Genomic DNA, 12,020 nt, shown 5'->3' with positions numbered 1-12,020 from the left:
GATCATGCGTGTCCTACTACCTTGATTTTGATTGGCACTCGTCACTTTTTTATTAAAAACAAGCCAGCAAAAGCTGCCTGTCATCAGAAGTAAAAACGGTCACTTTCTCTGGAAGTAGCCCGCAAATACAGTTCGTAACCTGTCATATGTTATTTGTAGCAAAGTAAACGCTGTTTCAAGTATTCTGTACACTACTGAAATTCACCAGAGCAAATAGAGAGTTTTAAAGTGCTTTTTTTTCCCTTCAAGCACTGTACAACTAAACTGTAATTGGATTTGTTTAATGTGCGAAATCCATGTTTAATCGAACAGTGTAGTTTATACGTGATGCCGTATAGTGACACGCATGCAGTAGATGATGTTGTTTTTCTTTAGCATGTGATAAAAACACTAAAATGTTCAAACACTTTTATCAAACGATTACATCGTTTTCAATTCCTCACCGTCTCTATTTTTTACACGTCTGAATACGCGTCTTTGGGCTTGTAACTTTTTGACTACATGGATGAAAAATCTCTTTTCTTTGTGTCAGTTTTTCTTTTCTTGAAAGTACGAGAGTGTCCACACATCAGCTTAACACCATTATCAAACAACAATAATTTGGTGGAAAGACAGTTATTGATTTTACCTCACCGCTACATAGAGTCCATAGCTCTGACGTCATTGTAATATTTAAAAAAATGCTTAGATTGCTTTGTAAATGGTGTTAGGGATGTGACATTCCAGACAGCAAATCAACCGTTTTTTACATTGATTCAACGTCTGCACACGTTAAATCAATGTAAAAAACGGCTGAATTCCTGTCTGGGATCTTCACAATGGTGAAACAGAAGTCGCTGTGGTGTAGTTTGGTGATCAGTTGACGGAATAATATTTTTAGCATTCTGGCACAATGGTATGCTGAGCTGCACTGTAGACGAGTTGTCGTCTTGTTGCCATTGAATTTCGTTAAGAAAAACCAGTTTGCAACCATGTCACTGAGTGTCTGGTCAAAGCACGGCGGCGTGCCCTTGAGCGGTATCGAACTGATGTTCTTCGAGCGTCGTGAAGAGTCGGACACTTTCACCTCAATATCACACAATTAACATGGATTGATTGACTTTGCAATAATAATCTTAAACCAAATCAGCAAAAATTATGTTTTTACATGTGAAACTGATAACTTAGTTGCTGAGAAGCATTGAAGTTCGCTGCATTTCAGCATGCAGCTTTGTCAGCACATTTTAGTTTTATTACGTTTTAACAACATATACCGATGCAAAACGTCCGTCTTTATCGCAAGATGTAAAAGCAGCCTCCCGGTGTAAAATTTTTCTACATTTCTTTCCGACATTTTCTTTGCGACATTTAGCGACTTTTTGCGACTTCTTTTTCCGACATTTAGCTTGCTACAAAAAGTTGTGTTTTCCATAGTTTAGTATTTATAACTACTATGCCAGTGGTTCTTAACCCTTTTCCTTGTTGATACCACCTTGAAATCACTAATACGTTTTCGCACCCCCTCCTTGAATGGCTAAATGTTGGTTAAAAAATAGAAAAAAAAGGGGTGACTTTGTTATTTTACTAACCCAAAAGATTCAGCATCCACCTACCCCATAGGAACAAGTCCAGCACTCTTTAATGGTGCGTGCTTTCCTGATTAAGAACTCCTGGTCTATACTGTGCGGTTGGTCGTTCAAATATCATATGATGTTTCTTTTGACACCCACTTTGCAAGGGCGTCATATGATACATGAACAGCCATTTTGGTGATCACTAATGCACGAAAACTCTTTGCTGTATGTTTAACTTTCGCTTTCTATGTATCCACGCTGCATTCTGCACTAACACTATGCTAAACCGCACGCAAGTTTTTTCAACGAATTGCATGGCGAACAGTTTGGTCCTGGTTTAATTATGTTATTCTTAATTTCATTTCTAAACAATTCTGCGTCTTCGTGTCGATTTCCTGACGTGGCAACGTTTGTCGTCAGTTTGCGGTATTGTGACGTTGTTTGTTGATATTTTTATCGAAAATGCGTCGATGCGCGTACTTCTTGGCTGGCTGTGTTCCTCTTTTTCACGTCACGCCGTAGTTACTTTCGAAGTAATATTTCAATAAACTGCAAGAAAAGTGAATTTTTTATAGATTTTAAATTTGCTGTGCGTCTGTTACGCATACGCACGCGTACCTAAGTTACGTTGTACGCAACGAACGACGTACGCTCAGTCTCACATTTTGCCTACATTGAAGAATTCTGTAAAGTAATGACCAATGATAGCGGTACAAGCTACCGTGTGAATAGGGCTATGTGAATGCAGCATCATATGAAAAGCATAGGCTACTTGTCTGATAAATATACGTGAGTCCGGCTTGCTATCTCCTCCACTTTAAACAGAACGAGTAGGCTACAAAGAAAACCTTATCTTCTCACCCAATTACGTATACACTAGAAATGCAATGTCTGCAAAAATGAATGGGTACTTGCACAATTTTGCTCTAAAATGCGTTAGGGAACGTTCAAATATTACGTAACGCTTTTTTTCCGAATTTTTGACCCCCCCCCCCCCCCTCCCCCATGTAACGCCAACGTAACGCTTTTTTCAATCCCCCCTCCCCCGTGTAACGCTTTTTCACTACGAATTCAGCACAAAAAACTACCATTTCGTACTCGAAAGCGTTACGTAACGTTTTGCTTGAACCCCCCCGATGTGACGCTAACGTAACGCTTTGCATAACCCCCTCCCCCTCGAAGGCGTTACGTAATAATTGAACGTTCCCTTATGCGTATGACAATTTTTTTGTTTTTATTTGTTGTCAAATAAAAACAAAAAAATAGACGATGGCGCATTTAAATAAAAAATAGACGATGGCGCATTTAAATAAAGCCATGATAAGTCATAAAACAATACAAAAATTGCAAATATCAACCTCAATGGGGTGGGTTTTACCCCCCCCCCTCTTTGCGTACCCCACTGATTTCATTTACAATGAGGATACATCGTAAAGCCACCAAAAAAAAACCTACAGTTGTTCAATTCAGGGCACCCCCGAGTATAATACTTCAAAATCACCAAAATATTAACAATTAGCAAGAATAACTAATTTCCTCTGAAGCAACGTATTAGAATTCAAACCCACATAGGCTACAAGTCATAATCTAGAAGTCTAGAGCAACTGAAATTCAAAATAATTTCTATTAGGGTCCATAGATCAAATCTCTAGCAAAAGCTTCATATCTTATGTTTCCTCTCTCTAAAGGGTCGGCTTCACGAATCAGTTCATCTGCTTCCTTTTTCGTGAGAACGTCTCCTAAGGAAGTCAAAATAGATCGCAATTCGGAACATTTAATCGACCCTGCCAAAAATAGCCTGCATAAGATTTCCAATCAGGTTTTCACTGAAAGTAGTAACTTACCAATAAAATGTCATAACTAACCAGAAGTGAGCATAACTAAAGACTTGGATCAGAAGAGCAACTTAAGCCAGAATATGAATTAAGTGTAATAACTTATGAAATAAAAAAAAGCTATGAAATTTGAAATATTTTTATAGAGGAATATTTATTGGAAGATCCTTGTCCATAAGATAGAAGATTTTACAATGCAGGCCATGGAACATAGATGTTTTTTAAGTATTGATGCATCGGAGCTGAGTGTGACCAGATGAGGCCCATATCGAGGTGTCGAGGATAAACAAGTCAGTATTGATTGGGTTTACCTGTGTGTTCTTTGTCAAATCTTCTGAAAGCTTCCAGGAGCTCATCATCGGGATGATGATCCAAAGTAGAAAGACGAGCGATCTCTAGAAACGCCTCTTGATCAATGACTCCTGTTTTGTTTGGATCAAACAACTGCAATTCATAATTGCTGTTTAAAAAGCACTAAAAAGACTGCTGAAGATTGAAACAACTCAACTTCATCAAAATATCCACGAATTCGGTAAAGAGTTTATCAAACAGGCCATGTTTTGTTTTTTTACCACATTCTCTTTTTTATCACATAACGCCAAACACGACATTGGTGGTTAATATGTAGACCGTATGACAAACCAACATGACGGTTCTATTCAGATAAACCCTCTTATAGATTGGCAATATATCGACTTTCGCTTTTAGTAGCATAATTGTTGATTACTTTACAAATTTAGATGCAAATGACTTATTTAAGCCTGATGCTGCGGGTTCAGATGTTAGCCAATATCATAATGATAATTTTTTGCTTGTTTATTGTTGTTTCTTTTTCGTCTTAAATGAAGGTGTTGCAATCGTGCCAAATTTTATAACTTTATTAATATAACTTATTTCAATCTCAAGTACGTTTTCACGTTCCCGTTTGGTCGCTTATACTTTTTTTATGATAGAAGCGGCGTCGTCATTAATAATTATCTCGATCACAAAAGCACTCCACAAGCAAACAACCATTAAATATTTTGTGAGAGCCAACAACTTTGTAGCCTGATTGTTTGTTCGATCGTTGCTATTAGCTCTTTACCAGCATGTTTGCAAGTTAACTTCCAAACGAAAAATTATTGGTAAACTAACTTTATTTGGTAAACCTACATTAAAACAAATTATCAGTAGCGTTGACAGGGGGAGTCCAGAAGGTACTTTTGGACCCTGACCCGGATAATTTTATGGGCCCGAAATCTTACCAAGAGACCCGAAAACTTGAAAAACCACCGCGTATTTTTGGGGCAATTGCCCCTCTAAAACACACAAAAATAACTTTATTTATTATGTATTTGTAACTAAATTGCATGGTCAGATTAATGTGGACCTAAGTTATATACACATCATTGTGTTTGATTGATCTCGTCCACTCGTTGGATCCGCCTCTGACCATACGTTAAGCTTATTGCGAACAGGCCCGGATTTAGGGGGGGCAGAGGGTGCAGGTGCCCCGGGCCCCCCGACTTTTAAGGGGAAAAATGTGATTTTATGTTATTATTATTTTTTTCTTTCAGCCTTTGAAGTTTCTGCAAAATGCTGTGCAGTGCAGTACTGGATTAATGCTACTGTAAACGTAGAAATGGTTTTTCGCGCCGTAGGCGCTAAAACGTTTTTTGCGCGTGGGCCTCCCGATCTAAAAGTGACCCGGTCTAAAAGTGCCCCCCGATCTAAAAGTGCCCCCCATCAGCTGAATCCGGCCCTGATTGCAAATAACTTGAGTCTATAATGATTTATTCTGACATAAAGAAATGAAAGAAACAAAGTAGTAGACTTAAGATTTCACTATTTGGTTGCTTTAGCCCAAAACGTAAAGTTTATTTAAAAACTACTGTAAAGGATGTGTGTAGCATACCCTCAATCTTTCGTTTATCCAGCCTTCAGTCGGAACTTGCCCGCAACTTCGTAATGCGTTTGCTATGTCGCTACATCGCATCAATCCACTTCCTTTGGCTGCGAAACTGTTAAATTGTTTGAGAAATAATTTTGCTTCTTCGTCACTCAGCTTATCTTGGTCGTCGTTACTCATAATAAAAAGTTGCTGCTAATCTGTAACTTAACGTTTTTAGAGAACGATTGAATAACCTACCTCACAATTGAAAATTTTATTGCTGTACTGTAATTTGAAAACCTCTTCATTGACTTCCCATAGCTACCAAGTTTAGATCGGTGGGCTACGTTTGCCTTCAAGTAGGCTATAACAAGTCCATATAACTAAGTTTACGAGTATTGCAAATCTTAAGCCCATTTCCAGTTACGTCGTGAAATGTGCATGACAGGAAAGATTAAAACTGTGGTTGATGACCCTGAAGTTTTTCAACCAGCAAATCGATCATTTTTATATTATGTCTGCAGACGTTGAATCAATGTAACAAATGATTGATTTGCTGGTTGGGATACCCTGTGACTGTTGACAAACGTTGCAAATGTGGACTGCTGTTTAAACATGGTAGGTTTTGTCGTAAATTAAAAAAAGTTGTAAAAAGTCAACGCTGAAAGCCAACCAGAAAATTGATGAATTTTGGTCAGTAGTTGTTGAAACAATGTAAAAGAACTGGTGTTAGCTACTTAGATTATTAGTTTAAATCACTGTAGGAAGGCTACCCTAGAGCCTAATTTATTTTGTTATTAAGCTATACACAGAGGGGGGAATCTTCAAACTCACCAAATTCAAATCTTTAATTTGCAATGTTGTTATGTTTCATTGCAGACTAACTCGATATATAGACGCTATTGTGTGAAAAATACTTTAGCCTGGAAATAGCCTACTTTTAATAAATTTTCTTGACCGCTAAATTATTTTTTAGGCTATTTGAGAGAACACTTCAACCCAAGTAAGCTACAAACCAAAATTTCAGTTGAAAACAATCGCTGTCAATCGACAATTCGTAAGGCTAACTGGTTATGCCCATAACATAGCTCATTTACTTTTCTAACTATTGATTGCTGGTTTTAATTTTTTATCTTCGGACTAAAAAAGCCTCTTATAAGTACTTTGGTGCAGTTTCGCATACTTGTAGAAGCTTTGAACCACTGATGCAAGCCAGCAGGTTACAGAGAGTAGCGGAGTAAAGCTTTTCCGATCGTCAAAGTGTTGTTCTCTGTAAATTATTCCATCCACTAGGTGACGCTAAACGGAGAACAATCCTTGAAATGCGTTGCTCAAGTGCACATCCAAAGAGTCGAACCATCGCTGCTTGATCTTGAAGTTTCTTCCTGCACAAAGTTGGGCGCTAATCAAACTGAGCTATCCGCTGAGCTATCAAGTCTGAAAGTTGCGGTAGCTAAATCCTAAGAATGTAAATTTTTATTGCAATGATTTATGATCAGTCAACAGAAGTGAAACAAAAGATTGTTGGCCAAAAATCATTATTATTTGTAAAGAAAGGAACGTTCTTCCCGGCTATCAGCACAAGGCGGAGCACTCATTAGCACAGCGAGCAGCTGCGATTTGCTAACCATAACGGTGTAGATTCCACGCTAGCCGTTTAGACCATCCAATCAACTAGGCCTATAATAGCCTATGTTTCTCGGGCGAAACACGGTGTCTATCGCTGTCAATTCTTGCTACAATCGGCTGCCGAGAAACATATAGCCTAATTAGTGTTGGGTGCGATAACTCATTTTTCAGTTAAGCTTTAACGATAACGATAGTCAATAAACGAAAAATGCCTAAAACGATAACGATAAACGATAAATCAAAAAAAAGTTAAACGATAAAATCATCGCCTATAATGTCTGATAACGATAATTTTTTTTTCTTGATTAGCGCTGCCCCATCCCATGCAGCACGAACTGTTTTCATCAACATGACGAAAAATCGAACATACAATACTGTAAAGGGACAAAACTTTTTGTAAGTTTTGCGTGAATAGAATCGCAACAGCGACAGTGGGTATCGAATCTTCAAAACCTCTTGATCCAGAATCAAACCACTGAGGTAACCGCCGTGCTTATAGGCTAATTATACCTTCAGATACCAGTTGGATGCTTTTATCAATTGAGTTACACTGCCGCTTACGTACAGTAGGCAAAATAATTAAATCAAATGAAAAAATCATAAACAATTCCAAACTTTGTATTTTGCTTTCTGCTTAAAAGGGCTGTTTAAAGTAAAGTCAGCAATAATTGAAAAAATTCCAAAAAACGCAAAATGCTTGAAAATTTATCAGTAGGCTAATCTTAAGCGTTATTGGTAGTAAAAATGTGCAATTGTGCATAGTGTGAAATCCATCAAGCTTGTCAAATTAGTCGTGTTTGTTTTAGAACAATAACATAATTATCGTAATTTACTGATAATTTCAGATAATTTTTTGTTGTTGTCTTTGTGAACACTATCATTAAAGCAATGGCAGAACGCTGAGTGAAGAAAAGAATTACAATATAGGCACTGTAAGCTATTAGTGGGAATAAAAGTATTTGATTGAGGTAGGCTATGTCGCATAGGTAAATGAGAAAGGTTATACTGTATGTAGCATAATTTTACCACGCAACTCGATGCGCCTATTGTCATGCAAAAACTAGGCTACTAGCCTACAAAATGCAAAAAATGTGATGTCGGTCTGCATGTCAAATGCTTCAAGCAATATCATATTCCGCAATGACTTGTTTCTGTGATGTTGTGTTACTTTGAATTGTTGCATGCATTTCATTGTATTGCAATTTGCAACTCTAAAAATTATTGCTGTGTTGTCAGGGCCGTCGCTGCAGGGGGGCGTGCCCCCTCCCTTGACAACGACCTGTGTACACGCACTTCAGGCACTGAAGAAGAACTGGTTTCAATTTTAGTTTCATTAACTAGGTGGCTAGTAAAAATATTACTTTTCATGGTCTTTCCACTTGTGTGTTAATCCGAAATAAAATTTATCGGCGATTATTGGCGATAATCAAATATTGCCTTTGGCGATAACGATAAGCAATAAAAATTTATCGCCGATAATTATTGCAGGTAAATTATCGCCGATAATGCCCATCACTGAGCCTAACCATTATTTGACTATTTACTAGGCTACCGGCCTACTCTTCGTTTTGTGTTGAAGGTTGTAGGCCTATGCAATGAACTGGAGTTCAAATTCAAGACTTCTTGTCGACTTCGTTAACGTTGTCCACTCCGTTAGCTCAGTGGTTACGCGCTGGCTCAAGATCACGCGGCGCTGGTTTGACTTTCGGAGAGTGCACTTGAGCAACGCATTTCAGGACTGCTCTCCATTCAGCGGCGATTAGTGAATGGAATAATTCCCCGGCAACAACATTTCAACAATCGGAAAATTTCACTCTACGAAACTCGCTAACCGGCCCTGCGTCAAGAACCTCTGCAAGTATGCGAAACTACCAGCAATAACCAATCAAGGCTTTGTCAATTGTCAGTCCGAGGATAAAGATTCAAACACCAAACCAACCAAAACCAACGTTACTTACGTCACACATAGCCTAATTCTAAAATTTCACAGTGGAAACATCAGACTTTGAAGGGCAAAGGTCGATTTTTAATTTTTAAGGAGTGCTGACTGCTGAGCCTGAGTGTTGACTGTTGGGTAGGTGACGCCAACGTCGCCAAGCGTCAAGCGTGTCAGTCACTCAAAACGTGTCCGATGAAGACAGAGGGCAAGGAAAAGGTTAACGCTGGTGGTTTAATTTAGAGAAGTACCGTAATTGCAGAATGTATTATACGAATCAGTCCCGGCATCCCTCCACGTACGGTATCCTAATTTATTTACATACCTTAGGTTACTGTGTAAATAAATTGCGTGCTTTTTATTTATTTGTCTCAATTAGCCAATTATCATTGATGATTTTAGTTAGGGGTGGCTGTTTGACTTGAAAACCTTGAATGGTCACTTCACAGCCTCCCACTGTCGTGATGCTACTATCATTTTATTTTAATTGTAGCCTAATCTTTCCAACAGTTTTAGGCCTACTGTATGTACATTGTGTTTTGATTTATCGTACATCCTTTTCACAGCAGCCAATAAATATCTATCTATCTACAAACGCTTTATGTATTCATCAGCATAGGCCCTATCACAAGATATCAAACCAGCTGTAACTATTTCATAAATAGATCAAACACAGAAGCTGGAAAAAAATCCATGTGGATACTGGGACGAATGATCTTGTCGGAGGTTCCAAGCAGCTAAAAAAATTACAATTTTATTGTTTTAAAAAAAAGATGAAAGTCCTAAATTTACTAAGCTATGAAGAATCTTAGAAATAGAAACATTTCTAACCCTAACCAATAGATTGAATCCTTATTAAGATAAGAGTTACAGTGTGAAATAGAAGGTCAGACATAGAAACATTTCTAACCCTGACCCTAACCTTAACCCTAACCTATAGGTTAAATCCATATTAAGGTACAGCGCCCAGGAGCATAGTTTGACTGTGGATGTGGCGCTATATAAATATTGTTATTTTTATTATTATTATTAAGGGTTAGAGTTAGAAATGGAAACATTTCTAACCCTAACCTAACCCTGGGTTAGAAATAGAAACATTTCTAACCCTCAATAAGGAATTAAGGATGGAACTGATTTGCCCCTGAAAAAATCGAGAGAAATCAGGCCTCGAAATTCGTTTATCTTGACGGCGGACAAACGTGTCCGGTCTGAGCAGCTATCTCGGCGGACAAATTAAGTCTCACGGCGGACACACCAGTTTTAGCGTCAATCGTCATGCATTGCTTAATCACTTTAGCTTGATAATTCTTCATTTGAGAACTATAGCTACGGACTACGGTTTAGAAGACTTTTTAAAATTTCAGCAAAGTCACTCTGAAAGGCTTTCATCAGACCAACGACGTGCGCTTGAAGAGTCAAAGCGCAGTGTAGTTGCTTAATACGCCGCATGACTAATTAACTTCCACCGAACGAGGTCGTGTGGCTTCTTGCGTCACAATGCTCTGGGCACGAGTCGGAAAACTTCTGCACTAACGCTACTATTTTCTGCTGTGCAAAGTTTCACTAGGCTTTTTTTAGGTTTATTTTTGCGTGTCATGTGAGCGAAAGTGAATTTTCCCTGGGCCTTTTCTTTCTTACTGTAATACCAAAACTTAACAAGTTTTGCTGCATCTTGCTGTAATAGCCTACTCGCATAATCTAATTTTGTAACCAACCAACCTTACCAACGAATCTTGTCTTATCAATATTACTCGGAGATCAAAGCCAGACATTGTGACATAAGACTTGAAGCGCGCGTGATTAGTTTAGAAGTACCGGTACTCCCATCGATTCTTGGCGAAGAACTCACCTTTGTTACGCGGATTCAATGTCACCAATCGTTAAAGCCATACGCGCCGACTTCCGGGGGGGCCGGGGGGCGGCGCCCCCCGTAAATTTATGGTTGAGGGGCAACAAAAATGGTTATTACAAGTGGTGTTTCAAAGATAAAACACTACGCGAAAGAGATTTAGATCATTTAAACGGACTTAAAGAATGCCGAAATCGAAATATAGCCTACGTTGCTCTTGCCCGCAAAACAGCAGTTGATCGCATGGCTTTCTCATACGGTATGGACATTTCAAAGTAGATGGTAGAGTAACTTACGCTGCTGGAATAGTCACATAACTATTCACTGCAATATTAAGTGAACCAGCTAAATTAGACACGCTCATTTCAACGAGGCTTCCCGCTGTGAGATCAATTATGATTCAACAGAACGCTTTGTTTTGTTCGCGATGTGTGAGAATTAAATCGAAAACCGATAAAAGAAAAGGTGTTTAATGGTCTTGGTCGCAGATATTGCCTGCATTAACGACGTCTCTTACCGCTATTATCACCTAGCTAACCTGACATCATTGTTTCAATGTTTTATGTGGTCGCTAAGGTTTAACATCGACTTCCACGATCATGGAATGTTACGTAATTAGAACGATTATATCCTACACGCAAAAATAAAAAAATTAATCTCTTAAAACAGCTCTTTCTGCTGTTTTGTCTCGTGAGCTTTGTATATTGCTCAACAAGTGTATAAAGTTTAAAGTTGACAAGAAATCATTAAATTTGAAAATTAAGTTTGAATCACTGCAAATAATCGTATATAATCATATTCAAAACTTTTAGTTCGGCCGACGCCATTACACACTCCATAATCTACGTCGGCAATGATTTTGCCGCAGCAAAAATGCGTTCATTTTGAAAACTGCCGAGCTTGTCCCGTGTATAAGTTGAACCTGTCTTTTTGAGGTGAAAATCACTTGCGAACATCTCGACCTATACTCGAGTATATACGGGATTCGATAAAAGACTGTAAAGACTTTCGATAAAAAACATAAGAGAAAACGCTTCGCCGTTGTTAACGCTTTGAAGGTAAGTAATTAGCAAAACGAGCGAAACGAAGCTAATAAAACTGATAGCAGGTTTTCACTCTGCTTAAGATCATGATTTTTTGCGTTTTATTTCGTAATATATAACTCAGGGATGATATAACTTCACTGTCTTGATCGTTGGAAATAAATCGGCTTGTTTTCCAACTGTTCCAATTATGAGCCAACAATATCAAAATTTTTACGACTAGGCTTACTGCATGCGTAAAACTAATCGTTTCAAGCAGCGGTTCTAATAAATTCGGTTTGCGACCTAGGTGTCAATATAAACAA

The 12,020-nt window shown here is 38.3% G+C and overlaps 1 protein-coding gene across 1 annotated transcript; it reads right to left on the bottom strand.

Annotated features, from left to right (window-relative positions):
• Window positions 1-2,681: 2,681 nt before the first annotated feature.
• Window positions 2,682-5,653, bottom strand: LOC145767399 (uncharacterized). Its single transcript, XM_082579216.1, has 3 exons — window positions 5,283-5,653; window positions 3,700-3,832; window positions 2,682-3,337 (listed from the first exon to the last, which is right to left on the bottom strand). Exons 1-3 carry the CDS (start codon window positions 5,454-5,456, stop codon window positions 3,180-3,182), a joined length of 465 nt encoding a protein of 154 aa, XP_082435342.1. The 5' UTR covers window positions 5,457-5,653; the 3' UTR covers window positions 2,682-3,179.
• Window positions 5,654-12,020: the final 6,367 nt, after the last annotated feature.

The sequence above is a fragment of the Aplidium turbinatum genome, chromosome 3 (genome assembly GCF_918807975.1).
Source record: "Aplidium turbinatum chromosome 3, kaAplTurb1.1, whole genome shotgun sequence".
Lineage (NCBI taxonomy): Eukaryota > Metazoa > Chordata > Ascidiacea > Aplousobranchia > Polyclinidae > Aplidium > Aplidium turbinatum.
Note: the sequence above shows the minus strand (reverse complement) of the source record. Positions and strands in the feature narration are given on the sequence as shown.